Raw genomic sequence first — 23,217 nt, 5'->3', positions numbered from 1 at the left:
AGCTATTGTAGGTACACATCATCACAGTGCACTGCCTAACTGTCTTTATAAACCAGGAAAAGAATTCCTGTGAGACGGTGTTGGAGAGATGTCAGCTGCAATAAAGGATTGAAACAGTTAGCCTTTTACATACCTGAAGTACGCACACAGCACATTAGCAAAATACTGTTGCCACACCTGGGGTTCTTTAACGTGCACCTAAATCTAAGTATACGGGTGTTTTCGCATTTCGCCCCCATCGGAATGCAGCCGCCATGGCCGGGATTCGATCCCGCGACCAGCACTCAATGCCTGCAGACAGACACAAGCACTAGCAAACTGAGATCGATTAAACTGTGGAGTTTAACATGCCAAAGCAAATTGCAGGCCGAGAGATGCCAGAGTCTCCCATTATTTGAAGACTCCAGATAAATGTCAGCCAATTGGTGTACGTCGAAATTTTAAATATATGAGAATTTTCGCACCATCGAAATGTGGCCGTTACCGCCAGGAATAAGATCCATTACATTGTGCTAAGTGGCACAATGCCATGGCAGCAGAGCTACTGCGGTGAGTAAAATGAGATCAGTAAATGTTATGGGTGGTGAGGCCCAATTTGACAAAAGAACATGCTGTTTCTAGTTTGGTTACACTGCACTTAAAAGACAGTTGTGGGCAAAGAAAAGAAAGAATCAAAATCCTGCCCCAAACTCCACAGCAATTCCTAGGCTCCTTCTCAGCATGCACCTTGCTTGCAGATTCACTCTGTAGTTCAGTGCAGTGTGTTGTTATGACGGACATCCGAACATCGAATTTTTTATTAAAAATCGTTGAACACTGCGAATTTTCAGAAAATGGAACTATCAAGTTTACAACTCTAATTCAGCAATGAAAGATGATATCACAGTTATGTAAATTGCGTCTAATAGTAAATCTAAAGCGGACAAAATTGATGTATTAAAAATGGCTCTCAATAGACTATTAATATGTGAGTAGGGCTTTTGCAAAATTATTGTAACCAATGCAACAAACTCACGTAGGATACAAATTGATAAATCAAATTTGTCCACTTTAGATGCTTGAACGTATGTAATTTACAAAACCGCAATACATGTTCTTGGTGCAGAGCTACGAATTTGTTAAGTTTGTGCTTTTATATTTTTGAAACTTTGCAAGTTTGAAAAATTCTTTAGAAGTATGCTGGCATTGGAATCGAAGTATTTAGAACAGTCACTAGAATTTAACTTTCTTTCTCAAATGCAATAATTTCATTAAAATCGGCCAAGTGGTTATCTCAGAAAACCGTTTCTGCGTTTTTCGTGTATTTTAATAAATAGGTCACGTCGGAGTTGGGGCCAAGCTAAAGCTTACTCTTAAGTATTAAGTTTACAACTCTAACTCCCCACAAAAACTCAATATCCTAATTCTGTAAACTGCACTTAACTCATCTCAAGTGGACAAAATTTAGGTATCGTACATCACTCTGAAATATACCACTAACTTGTAAGACTTTCACAAAGCGGTCGTAAACATTGAAACAATTCCGTGGAAGCTGTGAATTCATGTATGAAATTTGTCCACCTCGGGTGCTCCAACAGATCCAGTTTACAGAATGTAATATCTGTTTTTAGTGCAGAGTTATAATTCTTGAAACTTCTTGCTTAAATTCATTGATTTACCAATTTTTGTGCATATTGGTAAGAAAATTCCAGGCCCTAAATTAAAATTCTGATTTCTAAATAAAGGCACTAGAACTGAAGTCTCTCTCAAATGCAACAAATTTTGTTCAAATCAGTCCAGCAGTTGCCATGTAAAAGCATTTCTGTGTTTCACATTTATGTGAACAGCAAAATCCAAGTTGGTACCGGGCTTTAGCTTCCTTTCTTTGACAAAAATATGGTAAGTGCTCTAGGCAACCTTTTATCGGCGAGCTCACTACTTAAGGCTTTAAGCACAATCTTATATATATTATGTCCGTACGCAGTAGTAGGAATGTGCACTTGCTGTTGACACAGCCACAGCATGTTTGCAAGGTCAAATTTCAAGGTACTGTAGGCAACTTGAGAAAAACCTCAGTGATTGCTGCGTCCACAGAAAAATCAGGACATTTAGAATAGTTTGCTTTGAAAATCCAGTAACAGCATGCAGATGTTCAAATGCATAGGCCAGCAGCGTTACTTACCCAGCATATTGACTAGGGAGAAAGGTTGGGTAGCCTCCTGCCCTCACAGATAAGGGGAATCCTGCACAACAGAAATGTTGAAGAAATGTCGCTGCAATGAAATGAGGGAAACAAAATGGGACATTAACTACTGCAAGTACAGTAAAGCAGTAGAACATGTCACGATGAAGCTTGGGCAAAGCAAAAATCACAGCTTCAGCCGAAACATGTAGCAGCAACAGTGAGAGCCAGTGCGATATTCCGCACTGGCTCAGCGTACCAAAAAATCCAGACGTTGCTGGGCATCTGAAGCAGAGCCCTTTCTAGGTAGCCCACCTGTCCGATGTGACAATACTTAAAGGGACTGACAAACAATTTGAGATCTAGAGAAGTCCTACATACATGAAAGGAGACCATCAGCAGATCCAGGCTGACAATTACAAAGACGGAAAAAAAAAGGGGGGGGGGGAGAGAGAGAGAACTTATAATACAAGCAGATTGCACACAAATGTGTGAATCAATGATAAGCTTGGTAAGGATTTTTATTCATTTATTTATTTATTTCAATTTCTGTTAACTTCTTTTTCTTCACTTCCATGTAGCTCAATACTCTTTGCTCAATACAACATCCTGGACCCATTTAGAAGACAAAGACATGGTGCTACTAAGTGAAAACATTCAACAATCTTCAAACAGCATTAGCATGGACTGCTCCCATATACCATGCTATGCTGTTTGGTGGGTCCGTGCATTCATTTGGTCACAAAAGGAGGCGTGTGCAATGCTTTAATGTAATGTTGTGTCTTCGTCTTCTTTGTCTTTTTGTGTGCCCCGTTTGCACTATACTTCAAGTGATAAAATACCAACTAGCCCACCAGTCAGTTTCTTTAAGTTTGTTTAGTTCACTTCTATACACTTGGCTGCTGCTGTCGACTTCTTCACTATAGGTGTGCGACCTATAAAATGCACATAATTAATAATAGACATGCTATCTGCCAACTGCTCAGGCTTGCACACAAGCAATATTGCCTACATGGGCTGGATAAGTAACTGTGACATTAACGTATGCAAGAGAGTTATAATGAAAATCAGAAAATTCTGCTATTGTAGATGTAGGAACCTACGTTTTACTCTGCATAGGGGAAGGGCAAAGGAAGGCCTTAGGAGGAGGAGGAAAGGAGAAATAAAGAAATGTGTCTGCTGTATAGACAAGCAAAACAGGAGGAAAGAATTGAAGAAGCTGGCAACAGAAAATCAAAAGCAGCTGACTGTGCAAAAGAACACTGAGCAACACAGAAGTGAAAAATTAGAAGTGCAAGGTTGCAAGGGAGTTCCCCACTCATAAGCAAGCTCTATGTCAGCAGTTGAGTACACGTGTTAAGACATTTTCCAAGTGGCACCGTCAACAAATATGGTGAACAATGTGCAAATGGACATTATCAGAAACTTCTTTCTGGTCTGTCATCCTACCCAAGTGAGCTCTGTGTCATGCACCTGGTATGAGGAATACCAAACTGCAGCACAAATGGCACAGACAAAAACACTGTGCAGAGGCATTAGATTGGAACATCTGCCAAAGATATGCAGCAAAAGCACGAAGACAGCAAATGTAGAGCCAACGAATTTGGATATATCTTTGACTATGGCTGCTCCGTTGACTTCCAGGATGATGATGACAGCATACTTCAGACTGGTTTCAGTTCTACCATGGAGGCAGTATCGACGACAGGCTGTGGTTCTTATGCCTCATTTGGCACAGGCTTGGCACAAATTTCTGATAAAATTCCGTTTTGGCACAAAATCGTGCAAACTACTGCTCATTACACAATTTGGAGCAATCGGCATAGCTGTTTTACCATGGGTTAATTAATTTTTCAGTTCAATTGCTGCAGTTGCACAATTGAAGCTGGTCAAAGCTCAAGGCATGCGGAGTATTAATCCTGACATAAGCAGCAGTTCGGAGCAAACTGTCACAAAATAATTTGGTATTCCACTTAGCTTTGCACATCACAAGTGAGTCCTTTTGTGAAAATGTCAACTAGAACAATAATGCACTCCTCAGCAAGTTTGAGGAGCAATGTCATGAAACCACTGACCAGCAGCCTCCCCTTTCCGTCAATGTACTGGCTTTATGCCGTGCCTTTCCAATTTAATTTCAACTAGCCTTGGCATATCTCCAAGCCTAGCCTAGCTTACTGGGTGAACAAAACTAACTGCATGAACCTGATACTTCTTGCTAAATTCACCAAACCACAAGAGGTGCAGTGATTGCACGAAATGATGCACAGCCTTGGTTAACTCTTAAAATAGACAGCACCTTCTGCGATCAATTCGTTAATTTCCACCTAACTAATCTGCACACTTCTTGGAGAATGAATTTCACTGTGCTGAGTGGGTCATCAAATGTTCTGTCTGATAAGCAGAACTCTCCGCAATTTTGTGATGGCATTACCTTGCAATGGCCAGGCTTGACATCTAGCAGCCAATCTAGATCTATATTTTTCACTAGATACCAGCAAATTTTAAGCCCGAGTGGAGAAGATCCAATATTTTGAGGCACAATGTGAGAAGCAACAGCATCAGCCCTCAATTTAGAAGGCTGCCACCACATTTGCATCATGATTTTGGCAACATGCCAAATGTCAGCTCAAAGAATCGCTGAAACACCAAACGTATTCGAAAAAATAACTGTATTTGAAATTTAACGTTGTTTTAACGTTGTTCAGCAACTGGCAACACAGAAGCTGTATAACAACGCGATACCGAAATTCTTTTGTGCCACACTGTGCCAACTGCTACACATGCCAATGTTATCCCGCTGCCAAGGCTAGCAGCGCACAAACGACCAATCTAATCACGTGTTCGGGGCTATTTACACACATCATAAACCTCTAGGCGCCAGCCTGCGCTTCAATTGCCAAAATGCTCTGACGCATTCGCACAGACGGCGACTACACAACGTGACAGCAACGCATTGCGGAGAAGCGTGACTTCCGGGGCCCGCCCAGTCTTAACGGGGTTGGGATGAGTTTTACGCTGGGGAGATTCGCGTGCGTGCCGCCAAACCACCAGAAAACGCCTGCCGATCAAAACCAACGAATGACAGTCGACGAGAGAAAAGTGTACAGGGATGCGCGCAGAGTAACGCAAGCGAAACGTTTGTGGCAGCGGGGCAAACCGCGGGATCGTCGTCCCGGGGTCGACACGACGCCGATGCCGCGCGCAGCGACTAACGAAGCAAGGAGAGCCGTCTTCTGCCTCTCCCTTCTCCCTCCTTCCCCCGCACCTTCGTGAAAGCCTGCCTGCCTGCCCATGCCACGAGCAAGCGCCAGCAATGGGGTAGTGGCAATTGCGCAGAGAGCTGCTGCTGGCTGCTGCTACACCTACCGCGTGGCCAGGCCTACCCCCCACCTTCCCCCTCTGCTAAAGCGCGCCCAGTGCAGTTCTTTTCTGCGGGGTTGTTTTTCAGCAGCGAGCTGTTGCCTCCAGAGGTGGACGAGAAGGAGAGGGAACGACGACGCCAACAGCAGCAGCAGCAGCAGCAGAGAAAGAAAAAATTAAAACCCGGGAACCATCGCCGGCGAGGTAAGACGAAGAGAGAGAGAAAAAGAGATGAAGAGGGGAGCCGCCGCGAAGAGAGTCGGATGACTCTCCGACGTCAAGGCGTTATTTTCGGGGGTCGCGCCGCAGTCCCACCCCCTTTTCACAGCGCGCAGCGGCGGCAGAGCGCAAGGACACCGATCTTTCGAGAGACAGGGAAGACGACAACGACGATTGCACCGCGGTCTCTCTTGTTTGCTTTGTTTTTCATTCGTCCACAGCCTTGCGCGCGTCGCAGAAACTTCGGCTACCGCGTGGTCCACCCCCTTCTCCCCCCCCCTCAACAGCCAGTTGGTACTGGCGCAGCGTCGGCTGTTGGCCTCGGCCGCCGCTTTTCGGCGCCACCCGGGCCTTCTCTACTGCCTACCCCCCACCGTCATCCCGTGCGACGCCTTCCAAGAGGCAGCAGGAACAGTCAAGAAGAGAACGCCGGTAACAGCACGGGCTACGACAGCATGCCTGCTCGCGTCTTCTTTCCTGCACGGTGGCTCCACCGCACAGAGGGCAGCACCCATCGTCGCGCGCGCTCTTCCGCATCTCGCAACGAGGCGCGAGGTAGCGAGTGCGAGCGCTGAGCTCCGTCGTCCTGTTGCGTAGACACGCCGGTACGGCCAGCAGCTACGGGCCGGGAACGCACAGCGCATTCTTACTGGGGGGGAGGCACAATTCAGGGAAATCCACAGCAAGGACTTCGGATACGGCACACGAAGAGCGCCGAACTGACCTTCCGCGTTCGTTATTTCACTACAGGATCACTATAGTCGTCGCTGTTGTGAAAGCAGGATAAAAATAATAATAAAGAAGAACGTTCGGAAATTGTATGACAACGTGATTAGATCCGTTAACCTAGCACCTGCGCATATTCGAACACTGTTGAAATTCGCCTTCCATTATTTTTTGCCCTCTGTCGAGGGGAGTAAGTGGTGTGAGCGGCGGCCACACTGCGATGGAGCCGAAATGCAAGAAAACTATACTCCGCCTCGTACTTAGTAGGTAACGCTGCGGAAATTACGCGCTGCCGTGCAGCGACGAAGAACGTCAAGCGGGAAAAAATTCAAATCACTTGGAACTAAGCCAAAACAATGCCGCGCGTTTAATTTATAGAAATTATAGCCGTACATCAAGCGTAACTTCCATGAAAAAACTCCTAGCTACTTCCTCCGCTGTCAGCCCGGCGTAGGTGCTTTCTTTTGCCTTGCTTTATTTCATCAACCATATTTCCACAATTCCTACCCGCGCGATAACCTTATATCACCTCCTACCCATATTTCCTTTCGCATTGATCATAGCCATAAGGTTGGAATAATTCAATGCCACAATAGAACCTGTCGCGAATCATTTATTCTCAGGACTTCTCAGGAATGGAACCACCTTCCCGGCGCCGTTGTTGCATTCAAGGACAACTCAGAATTTCGTTTGGGTATATCACACATCGTCGCTCCCGGATACAATTAACTAATCAGTTTTGCTGTGCTAACGAACCACTTTTTTTTTTCAACCTTATGTATATGTTTTAACCCACTTCCTTCTGTAATAATATATGCATGAAGGTTGTACACCAAGCAAAGACAAACTCCTAGCACTCCCCGGACAAGAATGCGTTAACAATGAGGGTGGACGTTCTTGCGTTGCCGAAACAACACTTTGCTTAACTTCTGACAAAAGCTTTCTCTTGCTAAAGCGTGTAGCCACTTCGCATCAAGTTATGCTATCATCCTTATGCTGCTTTTAAAAAATGCTGACATAAAAAAACGGCAACTAATATTTCGCTTACGAATCGATGCATGTATATAATGCGTGTCGATGACCTAGCTGGTACATACATGACTTGGAAAAGCGAACAGCGCAAAATCACGACAGCACATCGCGTGTCCTCTGCTTGCAGGCCAGACTTGTTGCAGCTCGCGCAACAGTGAAGATAACCGTTGTTTTCCAGCCAAGTCTTCCATTGAGTCGCACAGCCATGGCTACGTACAGAAGAGGGCGGGCACTATTTTCCAAGTCGCCTTTCACTCAATCGCGCTTTCGGCGTTGTGGGCATGCTATATTATTTTAGATTAAAAAATACGGGAACGAAGCTTTGCTCTAGAACTTCAACAGCATCATATGATGCAAGTTTCGCTCACTTTCGGTGACCTGCCGTCCGACTTGTTAGAACAGATGTTTGGAAGAAAATTGCGATCACGGTATTGTCATCAACGCGACACACACTGTTATTCGATCACGCTCGGGAATCGATGGGCCAGACCGTCCGAAACAGGGATGATGCTTCCTTATTAGAAGCCTTGTTTGTGAAAATTACGACACCCATTCTTCGCAGTAAAATAAGGTCCAGTAGCCCCGAGCGACTTGTGTCGTGTGTCCTGACATCCGTCTACTCTGAAAACTGCCGATACGTTTAGTTAGAACGGGCTCTCCGCATCAATTAAAGCAGCACGTGTTACGACGGTGTAGGGGAAGCCTCAGCTAGGCGACTGGCCACGGACGCCTGGCGTTGAGCGACCGGACAGTGACCCCGAGACGCTCTCCCTATGTCCATAATTATCCCCAAACTTCGATCTCGACGCCTTTTATGCCCGTCCCTCCTCGGCGCCTCCTCGTATCCATCACCCCACTCCCCTTAAAATTATTCTCCGTTCAGTTTAAGAGGCCGTTCATAGTGTCCCTCCCACGCGCACTCAGTGCTTACTCTCTCCCTTATTTCCTCTTTCTATTCCCTTTCCCCCAACCCCAGTGCAGGGTAGCAAACCGGGTGCTCTTCTGGTTCAACTCCCTGCCTTTCCTGTCCTTGCTTTCTCTCTCTCTCTTCCGTTAGTCACAGTCACCCTCTTAAAACGTTCACAGGGTCGTTGAATGGCGCGGCGGCTGCTAACATTATTATATTCCCGTTTAACAGCCCCCCCCTCCCCAACGGTTACTCCAATGAAATACCGATATTTCCAAAGAATGCGTACTGCGTGATAACGCTACGTATACGCGACAAGCTTTTCACGCGCCAGTCCGCGGCCCCGTCATATAAGTAAACACGGTAGTCGACTGTCGTTGATAGCAGATTCCTCGACACTCACGGACAATCGAAGCACGTGTTGGAACGTGACGCTAGTCAAAATTAACGAAGCACACACACGACGCGTTGATGTGTCCTATTATACTTGACGCAGCAAAGTTTAAAGTGCCACTGAAAAAGAATTAACTGTAGCTTAAAGGGAAGCTGAAGAGTCTATCGAATTCAATAAGACGCTCATATACGGATGCGGGAACCTTATAAACCATGTAGGTAAAATTTGGGGGTTTTTTTTTCAATTAGGAGCGACGTAATCGTCGGTTAAAATTGCGCTGTAGCTCCGCCCCCCGTCGAATGCTGCGCGTTGCTGCTGACGCTGACGATGCCAGCGGAGACCGGAAACCGCGGTGTTGTGACGTCAACTCTAGTGTTTTGTTCCTTCGCAGCCTGCGCGACCGTGCCTGACCGTGCTTGTTTCTGCGTGCGTGCCATCGTAATCTGCTTCGATCGACCCTGCATTCCTTTGTTGGTGCGTCTGTGTGTATGTAGAGTGGTAGTCAACGTGCGCGGCATCAACTGAAGTGGTGGGCCGATCATGCCGGCTTTCTGTGCAGCCTACGCTTGCACGAGCACCAGCGGCCGCGACAATGTTGTCTTCCATTGCTTCCCACAAGACAAGAAGCTTTTAACGAAGTGGGAGGCTGCTGTGAAGTGAAAGAATTTCAAGCCCTCAAGAACAACAGTGCTGTGCTCCAACCACTTCCGTGACGACGATTATCACGAGAATTTATCATTAAAACGTGCGTTGGGTTTGCCAGTCAAGTCGGCTCGTCTAAAGGCTGTTTCACATGCTGCGACTGCAACGACGAAAATCGGTGCTGTCGCACGCGTCGCAATGCGATTTTTAGAGGGCTCATTTCACACGATTGCGATTTCAACAATGCGACTGGTGCGACGCCCAGGGTTGCTTACTGCCAGGTTTCGTGGCACACGCTGCATAATTATATTATTGTAGTGAATAAAACATTTACGCTATAATACTATTGACTTATATTGATTATAAGCAAATAATATGTACGCTTACTAATTTAAAAACGTTAGATAAGATTTGTCTTGGAGTGCGCGACGGCGGTTTCTGTAGTTCAGTACGACATCGCGCACGTAAACAGCTGTTCGCAGGTGGTTCAGCGATTCTTTATTCTATATTCAGCGCTGTGTGTTGTCTTATCTACCTTCTATGACCGTTTCGTTCTGCCTGCGCTACAACAATCTACAAGATGACCTATTGACAAGTTCATATAGCTACCCTCACCGCATATGCAGTATTCGGAATTCAGCTGCCACGACGTTGTCGTGTCAGCCCAACAAGATCCTCGCGCTACCCGTGCTCGGCGTTAGCTTCTGGAGAAATGATGCGTGTATATTGCCCGTCATTGCGCATATGTGGTGCCTGCTCCTAGCCATATTCTTACGCCAAACGCAACAAGAAGCACCAACCCGAACGCCCGCGTGTGCCCCTGAACGAAGCCTCAAACGATCTGTGTGATTACGACGTGGAATGAAAATTGTGTTGTGAAATTCAACCTTAGCGCTAGCCTGGTTCGTCCATCGCCGTGCTTGCGCTGCGAATATATATATCGGAGCCCTCTCTAAATATTTCTAAAGGCGCAAAAGCCGACGCATCAAATGTTTCGAGCAGTTACCGTCACTTTTGTAGAAACCTGTACGTTGTAACATAGCATTCTAAAAGACACGCTTCTCGTCCACTTTGTTGTACCGTGTCTCGCGCTGGTAGTATACTCGGAACTTTTAACAAGAAGACCATATCAATACGCGCTATTCATAATGCAGAATCGTAGGCCCACGGCAGGCGCACTTGCCGTAGAATTTTGCAGCTTTCTGCTCAGCCTCGCACGCCTCTCACGGTTAGCCTGTTTTGTGGAAATAAATATTATTATTATATTATTAATGTTATTAGATATTATAGTTTCTTCACTGTAATTTATAGCAATCATCCAGATTTCTTAAGCTAGTCATGCATTTAACCTGTATTAGATCAACATTGTTACGACATGCTTATGGAAGTAATTTCAAACTAAATTGCTCAGCCAGAGAAAGTACAAATGCAAGCCTCAATGTTTATTCCAATTTGGTATTCCTAAACAGGTTATGTCGGCAGAATTTTATGCCTGCTTGCATTTCCTGCAATTCAATGTTCAGAGCTGGAAAAACTGATTCCTTTTCTTGCTGTCGAATGGCTGCTTCAATGTCGATAGCAAGCTATAATTATTCATTTCGAAAGTGCTAAGCAATGACTATATGTCTAAGCTTATCAATGCGTTTTCGTTCCACGAACACAATTAAGTTTTCTCTCTCCCTCTCATTGACAGCCATGGAATGAAACCATTCACTTTCATAAGTATCAGGATACAAACATTCTGAAATTTGTCCTGAGCATTTGTCTGCATCCTATAGTGTGCATGTTTGTATCAAGTTCTGGTGTTACAATCGCAGTGATCTACACATATTGTTATATTGCAACAAACAAATTTATTTCACTTTGTTTTCAAATCTACAATGTGGCCATGGAGTAACGACTGCATTAATAAGCAAAAAAGCAAACTGCAGATTCAGTGTACGTGTTGGAATCTATGCAAAGTGAAGTTTTTGTCAAGAGGTCAATTAAATGCTGTTAAACTAACTGCAACATATACAATTTGTCTTATTTTCAACAATCCAACATCTCATCTTTTCCAAGGTTTGCTTATGCACCGCATAGGTCACAACCTTAATGTCATGTAATCTTTATGCATTACACTGTTCACAAGCCATACCGAAACGCAAACGGCAGTTAACGTAGATACACGCTGCGAGATGTCAACGCAGTGACGTTTGATGAGCAAGGAATGGTGCAAGGTGTATGCAGATGAATGAATGACGTGCTTATGTACTTATTTATTTATATACCTTGCAGGCTGCAAGGTTGAAGTATTATGCAAGGGGGAATAAAAAAGTTGTTACAAAAGGAAGAAGGGCACAACATTAAGAAAAAAACCAGCAAGAAAAGCAATACCAATACATTGCACCAACTAGCCCAATGTGTTTTACTGGCACAACATTATACAATACTTAACAAACAATAACAGAAAAAGTTACTGCCCATGCACCATGTACAGATGGTAAACCAGCAAAGCTGAAATGTGCAGCCCCGGTGTTTATCACTGGGTTAATTCCAATGGTTTATTCAAGTCTTTCTATATTAGTGGTTATGTCTGTGTTTCTTAATGAGGTTATGCACATGTTTGGCTTGGGTTTATCACATTGTGTATGTGGAATGCCACGCATTGCACTTTGCAAGATCACCATCATGGAAAGTGCAATGAGTGGTTCATTGTGTTAATCCAGCGAGTCCATTAAAGCCTTTCTGAATTATGTTACACACTTGTGTTTCGTAATGCGTTAATCATAACGTTTATGACTCAGTTATGCACTGTAGTTACGAAGTGGCACACTGGGGCTGTACATTTCATTTAATTAAATACAGGGACACATTTTGAACCTATAGGGAAGTCGGAGAGAGACTGCTGCACGCACGCTCTGCTGCTAGAGAGAAACGACGTCACTATCGGTCTAGCCAATGGCCCACCACACCTTTGCTGTGAGATAATAATGACATCATGATCTTTTCTTAACCCCATCCCCCTCTGTGTCCCTTCCCTGCAATAATAGGCAAATAAATTTATGTTTGAAATGCATAAGCATTTCTATGTCTACCCAACAAGAAATGTCTCCGTCCATCATGCAAGACGAATGCAATGGCTCCCACCCCCTTAAACAATGGCTCATACCCCTACACTAGGGTTTTTGGGATCGGACCATGAGTGTTTCGCCTAGGCATATACAGCTTCACTGTAAAAAGAATGAACACCTTTCTGCTAGAGACCAAGACAATCATGAGGTGTATTAACAAATGAAAGTTTATTGAACATGCCGAGTAAATGCTGGTCGACAAGCAATAAATCGAATTTACACAAAAAGCAGAAGCAAGATCTGATGCGTGTCCATACAGATCCCAACAGGAAACGCATCCATCTCTGAAAGTGTAACAGCGGCCATGCTGACACAAGATTCTCCCAGTGTATTTGCATCTACAGCATCCATAATTTCTCTAGGCAGCCGATCTCCACAGAATGCTAGCTTCTTCCTCTACAATGCACTCTCCGCATCTGAGCGTGCATTGTAGAGGAAGAAGCTAGCATTCTGTGCAGATCGGCTGCCTAGAGAAATTACGGAAGCTGTAGATCTAAAAATGCTGGGTTAATCTTGTCAGCACGGCCTCCATTAGAAATGGATGCATTTCTTGTCAGGAAACCCACATGAATTTTTGCTTCTCTTTTTTGTGTATGTTGTCTATTGCTTGTCAGCAAGCATTTACTCAGTGTGTACATTAACCTTTTGCTTGTTAGATCATCTCGGGTTTCCTTGTTTGTCCTATGTGTTCTCTGGTGCCATTTGCAGCCAGGCTATTCGTTTTTTTTTTTAGACTGCAACAAGTCACTTTAGTGGCCCTCATGATACCTTATAAAATCTTTTATTTGGCCAATGTAGCAAGAATGTACAGTGTGAAGCAGTAAGAACAGGGTACGCTAACTTCTAATTAAAAGGTTTATTGTGAAAATGCAGTGATCTATAAAGGTTACCACAAAGTAGTACAGCAATACAACCTGATAAAGACTAGTGCTTGATGAAACCAAACATAAAAGCAGGAAAGGGAGAAAATACATATATATATGTACAAGTCCAGGAAAAAAAAATATTGCGATCACCAAGTGTGCATGTGGCTACCTTCCAGGAAACTCATTTTTTTCCCAATAGCATGGAACTGGAAGAATGTGCTTGTATAAGCAAGCTGTCAGTCTGTCTACTGGAATAACAACAGTGTTTCTTGAAAGGTGCTGGCATGCAGGATTGGCAATTGTAATGATTTTTTCCTGCACTTGGAATTTTTCTGTATTTTCTTTCTGTAGCATATTTATTTATGTTTGGCTGCATCAGGTACCAATTTTTATCTATCCTTCAAAAATGTCTTTCTTTTTCTGGGGAAAACTCGGGGAAGGCAGGAGATGGAAATTCAAGACGATGAGCAACATGAGAACAAAGTGAAAGTAGGAGCCAACGTTTCCACACGTGGACCTTGAAGACAAGTCCACTTGTAGAAACGTTGGCTCCTGCTTTCACCTTGTTCTCGTTTTGCTCATCGTCCTTTTTTTTTTTCTGGTAATTTATATAACTCGCCACATTTGTACAAATGAACCTGAGTTGAAAGTTAGTCCTCATCCATATCTAGTGTCATCCTGTTGATACTGCTTCGTGCTATGCACTCTTGCAACATTTGTGTGTGTGTGTGTGTGTGTGTGTGTGTGCGCGTGCGCGCGCATGGATTTGGATGTGAGATCGGGCGCTTGGGCAGAGGTATCATTCTTATCCTGTGCAGCCTTATGAATTCATTAACTATAGTGCAACAGAAATGCGATAGACAGGAACGAAGTGAACACACAGAGTGCTTCGTTCTTGTCTGTTGTCTATCTGTTGCACTTTAGTTAATAATGAATACACACAAACTCATCTAGTTTTCAGTTATTATGTCAGGCTTATAATAAGCCCGCTTGTGCACTGGAATATCTGCATGGCTATGTATCCTGTAATTTAATTTTTGGCCATGTGCTTGCAAGTCGCGTGTCAATTTCCTGATTTTCCTGACAATCTTGTGTGATGTGCAGGCCCAGACAGTTTCTGGTGAATCCATGCAGGGTGTTGTGCAGGGTGTAATCTGCACTACAAGTGCTGCTTTGATTGCTTTCAGTTCAGCTTTTCTAGGTGTAGGATGACCTGGAATGGTACTCACTTATATGGGGTTTAGTTTTATGTAGTGTCATACTACTGTTACACTGCTATTGCCAGATCAGTGTACTATATATGCCTTATGTTTGCTTGCATCTTCATGATTAGCAACCTCCTCTGTGTGTTTGGCAGTTGCGTATAGTCTCCTGGCCTAATTGTTTGCCCCCGTATTCCACGATATGGGCCTGTTGTGTTTCAAGTTCAGGTACTCCCGAGGTTGTGTTTTGAAGGGAGGGGTAGTTGTCTTTGCATCTCATATGCTAGCTGGCATAGTATCTTGGGACGAGGTTCTGAGCTCTTGAGACAAAGAATTTGTGCTGCAGGCTGCAACTCTACTCTGTATAGGTGCTTGTTCGTTAGCTCTTTCTCATAGAGGTCTTCAAGCATGGTACAGTTGGAAAGACCTGTTATTACTACCCGATGCCTGTATTCGATGAGTTGTCTTTTTTGTGTGCTGCTGGTAATTCATACCGTACCATACCTTGGACACAAGCACAGCATCTGCGATTTTCTATAGTATCCACTTGTCCACCCCCATTATTTTGAGATTATTCTTTTCACCAGGTGTGGAAGTTGCGTCCAGGCATTGCATAATTGTTTCACCCACGTGCTGGCTCTGCCGTCATGGGCTTACACTAGCTGAGGATTTGTGGATGTTGACTTGCGGGCATATTTGCCCAGCTATGTGGATCACAATGTGCAGTCTGGGGTAGTCCTTGATTCTAGTCTTTCTTTTTTTTCCGACGTCGATATGAGCTGACTTATCAGAAAGCGAGAGGCCAGACTGGCCAAGAAAGTATGCAGTGTTGTCGAGGGCTTGTTGCATCATTCTTGATTTCTGCATAAGATAGCTTTCCCATAGACTGTAATACACCATAGGCTGTAGTGTTTCTTGTAGTATGCCCGTGTTGTTGGTGTGTGTGGGCCAAATGTACCTCCAACTCTCACCTGGAATGTTCTGTCTTTCAGAAAGTTACTGTTTAAGTGCTCTACCAGAAATGTTTTTGCTCATCGTTCCTCTTATTAGAGCAGCATGAGGTACTGCTGTTAAAAGCCTCTTCACTCTCTTCATTCTTTCATAAGCGGTATTACACAATGTCCTGCAATAAAGTTTCTGCTGCTTATGGCCCACTCATATCTGCCAGAAGGGACAACTCTTGAAAAAGGTTTTCTTTGTGCCATGTGTGCGACGTGTGAGCATTCATGCCTTGACATTTATACATCTGTAGAACCAGCTTCCTGACAGAGTACTTGCTATACCTGATCATGCTTATTTGTGCAGTGCTGTTGAACAATACATATTGATGCAATGACTATTTACACACTCGAATTATCACGAAAGATGGTTGTTTTACAATTCTGCCCTTTGCTTTCTATTGGTGTTAGATTTTGCATAAGCATGCCCCCCCTATGCAATAGTATTTTGAAGTGTAAGGATTCAATAAAAGGTGATGAACTAAATCTAAGTGCAAGAGCTTTTTTTCTCACCTATGACTCCCATCGAAATGCGACTTCCATGGCTGGCAAATCAATCCCTCGCCTTGTGTTAGCAGCAGAATGCTATAGCCACAGTGGGGCAGGTGAACAAATTGAACAATATTTCTGTCTATAATATTTTTTCTTGCCTGTATGTAAGTGAAGTTTGGAATAAGTTTGTCATTGCAAGAAAGCCCAGTTTGTGGTCTTTTATTGAATAAACCAAATATTGTGTATAGTTGAAATGCAGAAATTTGATCAAAAATCCTCAGGTGATATATGTTCTTGCAAGTAGCATGGTATTTCATTACTTATAAAGACAGTAATCGCAGTGGATATCGTTATATGGGTTTACACACTAACATATGTGATCACAAACTTATTAGAAACTTACTAGAAACATGTAAGGAATGAATGTTTCTGCACACTCGATCAGCTGTGAACGTGCAAGAACTGCTAGTACTGGCTGACTTCACTGCACAGTTTTGATTTACTTTTCTTCAGCGTGTCGTTTTATACTGCTTTATCCCCACAAGAACAGGCCGTTTGCCTGCTTTTCGCATTGTTGCACGAGTTCTACATAATTGTGCAGGAGGGTACGTTGTCACTGTGCCACTATAGCAAGCAATTTACTTAATCTACTAGCTGTACACTTAATTACCTTGCAGAGCAAGTGTTCATACATATGCAGTAAGGATGCAAAGTCCGCAACATAGTCAATGTTTATTGGTTTCTGTGCAAGAAAAAAAAATTCTCCGGAGAAGAGGTGCAACTTAACGTGCATGTAATATTTTATTCAAGCCACGGATTTAATGCTATAGTAGCGAATTCATTACGATAGCCTACACTTTTGCTCTATCAAATTTCATAAGAGGCAAGATAAGCTTTCAAGATGCATCGGGAAATTCGTGCTTGAAAACCGACAAGAAAATGCAACTGAACGGTACCGCGTTCAGCGCAACGTTGAAACTTCGGATACTTTGCTGTCTTGTCATTTGCCCTTGCCGAGGTTAAAATAATTCAAGCTGCTCCGTAAGCGCGATTTTTGCATGCTACTCAACAAAAGAAAATTGTAACGACCTCGTCGTCTGCTGGGGATCGAACACCTCCTAGCACTGACAACTCGCAAAGGCGTACGAAGCAAACGTGAAAATGCGCTTCATTTGTTGTGTAGCGTGTCAACAAACGCATAGCAATCGGAGGATGCAATCTGCGGTACAAGTTTTTATTCTCCCTTCGCGTACGTGCCGAATTCGACAATCCACTTCTCCGCGCATTGCACTTGTCGTGCGAGACGCCATTTTCCAAAACAAACCGGCGAAATAGCTCCGTTGACAGCTCTCCGCGCAATTTCGACGGAAAATCGCAGCGATCGGTGCGACGGTGCGACTGTGCGACCAACCGGTTGGTCGCAGCCGAAAATCGGGGGGTCGGCACTGCGACTGCGATTTTCATCGCAAACGACGGAAATCGCACTTCCGGTGCGACGAAAATCGCATCATGTGAAACAGGCTTAAGGCACGGCGCAGTGCCGTCAGTGTTCGCGTACACAAGGAGCTCGTCACCGCTGTCAAGGCCAGCTTTCGCGAAAATGACAGAGTGAGAGAATGAGAGAGGACTACTTGCCACTAGCAGGCTTTCTAAACGCAGCGCGAAAAGATCGGAGCAACGAAAACAAAGACGGCACGAGTGCGGACTGACGGATGATAACTGGTGTTGGAAGGCCTTATGAGAATACACGAACTCGCCCAAACCTGGATTTTGATTTACTGCGAGCTCCTTCGTGTTAGCACGCTGAACGGAAGGTGCATGTTTATCTCCCGCCCTTGACGCAGGTTTCGTCGCTAAGCGCCGGGAATTTTCTATTTGCACGTGTGTTGTAAAACAGCCTGCATGCAGCTACCATAACGCAGTGCAAATGTAGAGTTTGCATGTGCTGGAAAGCCGGCGCACGCCAGGACGCTACGCTCCCCCCTTCTCTCGCGCACAGCGAGTAACCGACCGTCTCACGTAGCCGACGGAATTTGCCGCCTTTACGACTTCGGTTACGAGTAGTGTGCGGATGGCGCACATATGAAGGTCACTACACGTACTGCATGAACCGGGAAGCTTTTCACGCGTTTAAACCGTCTTTGTAGGTTGCCGACAGCTTTGGACAGCGCACAAATGCCGACGATCGCATCCCCGCTTACGTTCCACGAGGAGGCATGCAGGAACACAACACTACAGTTGTTTGACCGGAAACGAGCTCACTAGATCGGCGAAAGATCGGCGAGATCACTAGATCGCTTTGCAAAAAACATAGTCACCAAAGAGCATTTCCAACACAAGGAGATCCCAAGACTTCGCTTTTGTTCGCGTCGAAAGCACTGCTCGCACCAGCATCGTTTGCTTCTTCGAGAGGCCGGCTCTTCGCAATTGGCTCGTACATGTAGGGAGTAACGCCGAACTCCTCAGAAAAACGCAGTCTCTCTAAATTTTCCATTACCTCTTAATTTTCCATTACAGCACCAAACTACCTGGCACCGCGCTTCATGTGTAGCGGCAGTGGTCGGTCACTAGAGTTGACGTCACGAGGCGCCCGACCAATCCCGGCTGAAAACGAGACGCGCGAGCTGGGCGTGTCCGCTGCTGCACTTTTCGTCGAAATAAAATATATTTGCGCCTTCTTTCGCTCAATTTAGATACGATATTCGAATTCGGTGGGTTGAAAACCATTATGTACACATGTTCACTCATTTTTTCTGGAAAACCTTTCAGCTTCCCTTTAAAACACCTAAATTTTGCCATTTCACTACCACAGAGAAGCGCTGTCAATATTAATAGCAAATGAAGAGAACACCTATCAATCAAGGTATGGCACTAAACTCCACGAAGTGTGTGTGTGTATATATATATATATATATATATATATATATATATATATAGAGAGAGAGAGAGAGAGAGAGAGAGAGAGAGAGAGCTGGCCTAATATACAGGAAACACTTTGCAGACGACCCTTTGACTAATAATTTACGCACTGCTTGTTCGTGTAATTTTTGCAGTCGAGTTTCTCTTCACTGACTGGTACAGGCTATGCAGGTTGGCGGGAAAATGCTGCTCGCTGCAGCTTGACAATACATGAAAGCCTGCCGAGTATAAATGGAAAGACGGGGGTCGGCAGCTGTGATCAAGCGCTGCCCATGTCGCGGTTGTACGGCCTCTACTGAAAAAAAAAAAAAGAAGTTACTGGAATTCGAAATATTCCCGACTACACTTTCCGAGCTTTTGCGGCACTTTATAGGCGAGTGTACACAGCTGCCATTTATTTTTAACTGCGGGGAATTCCGATTTTTAACCACGGCGCTCTTCGCCACCACTGTCGACAGGTGGCGCTGGGCGTTCGGAAGGCGTAGAGTTACTCTATATGCTACCGTAGGTAGCATATACAGTAACTCTAGGAAGGCGCAAGTAAAGTTGCTTTCTGATTTAATTACGCGACGCAAACCTACCTATGCTCCGTTTCTATACATCAGGTGCAACGCTGTTGATGCTAGAGATGCTTTTTGCAGTGGCTACGTTCGCACTTAGAAATAGTTCGGTGTCTTTCGACCGAATTTTGTGAAAATGGTCTTTATATAAGGTCAGTTCTGAATTAAAATATGAATTTACCCTTAGAAGCAGACAAACCATGCGCTCATTCGGCTGCTAACACGTTGTTTTATATCAATTTGCTTTTCGTTGTTTTTTTTTTATCTGCATCCCATCACGGCAGCCGCACGTGCGTGCTCGCGCGAGCAAACGCGCGGAGGGATAAAATTTGGAGACCGCACTACTTGCGTAGCTTCCACAGCGTTGCACCCGGTGTATGAAACGTAGACGAGTACATACATTCGCATGCGAAACGCTACTTTTTTTCTTTCTTGGTCCTGAACGCGAGCAGTGAGAAAAGCGTGCCTAGCCTTCGTAACGTTGCATGCTGCGTATGACACAAAGTAGTATATGCTTTAATCCAGTACGGCCGAAATTTATTCAGAAATTCTAAACCCCAGATCGTCCTACTAAAATCGCTAGAGGGAACTCTGGCGCTGCGATCGCTACCGCGGGAATGATGGCTAGTACTGTAGGCGCATTTGTTTAATTTTCGTGATTGCAGATTCAAATGTTCCCAAACTTTATTTATTAGGTTAATGTTTACTGAATATAGTGCAATATTTTTTTTGAAGCTGATCAATTTGCAAAGCCTTTTGAAGCCAGAAACACAAAGTAAGCCTTTAAAAAGAAAATGCTGCAGTGGAAGTGAGTCCCAAACGAGAACCCAGACCGTCGCCGTCTTACCATACAGCACAAGAAAAACACGTTAGCAAATAATCCACAAAGCGCGTTTTTTTTTTCTATTCCACGCTACTTAAAGGGACCCTGGAACGATTTTGACGATTTTCTACAAACGTACTGAGTCGTTAGAGTAGGCCCTTCTGATCATTAATTGACACATCCAAGTGCTCCGCGTAAAGAGTGTAATTTATCATAATGTTTTAAAGATGCACATCGCTGCCGATCGCAGCACAGCGCTCGGCGGAATTTTGAGTCGCCCCTTCCTACCCATATGACGAAAATCACCCATATGACGTCAGTGGGGCGAGCTACCCGATTGGCTGACCAGGGTGCGTGATCGATAATTTTTCCAACTTTATGGTAAACAAATGATGTTCGTAATAGTTGGAATGTTAGTTCATTTGTTTTTATAAGAAGAAAGTAAGATAAAGAGAATGCACAAGAACAATTTTTCAATACACTTCAGCTCTTCCGGCACACAGCAAGTGTCGTCTGTTTGTGTTACAACGTGCTCCGTCTTTGACGAGAGCTCCGCCGTCAGTGTCGGTCGGTCTTTTCGCGAGCGCTAGGATTCGACTTTGTTGCGTTGTGGACTGCAAACGTAGCGACTGGCAATATGTCAACATCCGACATCGTGTCCCTCTGCAAGTCTGTAGACGAGCGGACTGGCTGCAGCGCATCGGACTGCCGCTATCCGATGGGCGCCAGGATTTGCGCGATTGCGGCCGTCACTTTACACCCGAAGATTACTAACGCAATAGCGTTTCGAGAGTCCGGTACTAGGGTAAATGCAAGCGCAAAGGGACAGGGCGTGGCCGTGTCCCCTTGCGTGTTATTTCAGGGGATGAACAGAAGCGCAAATGTGAATGGTCTGCACGGTGCAGCCACCTGGTGGCATAGAGCTCAACCACCCACAGTAGCAGTAACAAAATGCATTCCTCTTTGCTGCTGGTGTAAATTTTTCGCAGGAGTGTAATCGTTAACACGTTGTTTTTGTAAATGTTTAATATGTTTTACACCTGGTTAGAGCAATATTAGCTCTTTCTTTGGCTGATTAAGCTTTGCGCCAACGGGTGGCTGGGCCATGGAGACCGATGAGGCAGCTCACGTACGTCTACGCTAATGTTCCTTCGTCAGCTTGGGTTTATGCCTCCACCGTTCCGTCGTAACGTTCAGCTAGTGTGTGATTACCGGAATACTAGACACGTTCGGCGCTACGACAGAATGCTCGCAACGCAGGCTGCTTCGATAGCTCTCGCTTGGGGTCGATGGCCAAGCGGCTAGCGGAGAGGTTCCGCGCGGGTGGGGGCGGGCTCCAAAACAACCGGAAGTGGACGATGTGACGTCGCATCGTGACGCAGAACCAGTGAAGGCGGAGCTTAGCCTCGATCGCTCGGCAAACGAGTTGAGGAGGAATAGCATGGCTAGGGAGGACGGTAAGCTGTAATCACCTGTAGGTCCATTAATACGTAACGCTTCACTTAAATTGTGGTGCGAATGTTCTACTTAAGCTGTACCCTACGCGTCTACAAAATTTGCCCGAACCGTTTCAGGGGCCCTTTAAGATGGTTAATTTTGCCTTATAGATATTGCTCGACGCGTCTCCCTCTCTGTCACTGGTTCGGGAAGGAAGCCTAAACGTATTGGTCAAATTTTATGGCACATCATTACATCAGTACGGAGCCAAAGGTGTTATTTTAGCGAAGAAACCACAAGTTTTTAGTTCGCAAAATAAGCCCAGCATTTACAATAACTGAGCAAAAGCAAACGAGCTGTGAACGGACTTCAGCTGTCGCGGTCCTCTTACAAAGGTGAAGTGTGGGCAAGCTCCGGCTTCGTCTCTGCCGGTAAGAAACTAAGTAAGAAACTGAGGCTGCCACCACAGCGTTTTTCTCGTAAAACCTCCTCGTGCAGAACCGCCATGCTTGCAGCTTCCGCAGCAAAAAAAGACAACTATAGTGCCAGAGTTAATCGCAGACTTTTGTGCGATGCTCTAAACCACGGAGCATTCAGTTCTGCGAGCAGTTTTTATGGCTTACAGTATACGTAAAACAACACCTTGGCCGAAACGACAAGATGAAAGAGGTCAGAGGAACCCACTTTCAGTAATCATCACGACTCAAAACGTGACGTCATCGCCTTCCCGAATAAAATGAATTCCGATTTGCATACGGTAAGGCGACATCGGCGACGGCATCCGGTAGTTGCGCGAATGGGATCGTTCCTAATAATATTCGCAATGTTCGCCCCATCAATCGACAAAGCGCTCTAGCGTGCTGTCTGGACGACTGTGATTGTATGGACGGGCAGTTAAGAAGAGACGCATCACCACATGCAGCAGCAATTAGAGGCCAACCACGTTTTCCATTTCTTTCTCTCTTTCTTTCTGTAAGGGTGCGGGAACAAACAACGCGGGTAATGACGGTAGGAGGATTAAAAAGGTCCGCTACTATAATTTCATGTCCAGCTCCGACTGTTAGCGAAAGAGTCGCTGACCGCGGCCATCATAAACGCAGCTGTTATTCGCTGCCAACAATAAACACGGTAAGTGTTAAAACGGCAGCACAGGGGCGCTCGGACAAAGAGGAACGTGATATATACAACAACGCTATATGGAGTCACTTGCAGCTGTTTGGACCACAGCGTGCACCGAACAATACCGAGCGGAGAATGGGACAAAGAAAGAACGTATGCAGCTTCAAATCGGGCAGCGTTCCCTTACAACTCGACCGCAAGAACGGCCTCAACAGCGTCGCAACAAATATTTGAACTCGAAACTCGA

At 44.9% G+C, this 23,217-nt stretch overlaps 1 protein-coding gene across 2 annotated transcripts in view; it reads right to left on the bottom strand.

The window, feature by feature from the left end:
• LOC142579772 (RNA-binding protein 38-like) overlaps window positions 1-23,217 on the bottom strand; it is a 129,568-nt gene that overhangs the window by 15,118 nt on the left and 91,233 nt on the right. Inside the window, exon 3 of one of the 2 annotated variants that reach the window (XM_075690327.1) lies at window positions 2,162-2,252. In XM_075690327.1, the coding sequence (XP_075546442.1) occupies window positions 2,162-2,252 (91 nt within the window). The remainder of the gene's footprint in view (window positions 1-2,161; window positions 2,253-23,217) is intronic. The other variant, XM_075690328.1, reaches the window with a different exon arrangement.

The sequence above is a fragment of the Dermacentor variabilis genome, chromosome 4 (assembly GCF_050947875.1).
Source record: "Dermacentor variabilis isolate Ectoservices chromosome 4, ASM5094787v1, whole genome shotgun sequence".
NCBI classification, from domain to species: Eukaryota; Metazoa; Arthropoda; class Arachnida; order Ixodida; family Ixodidae; genus Dermacentor; species Dermacentor variabilis.
Note: the sequence above shows the minus strand (reverse complement) of the source record. Positions and strands in the feature narration are given on the sequence as shown.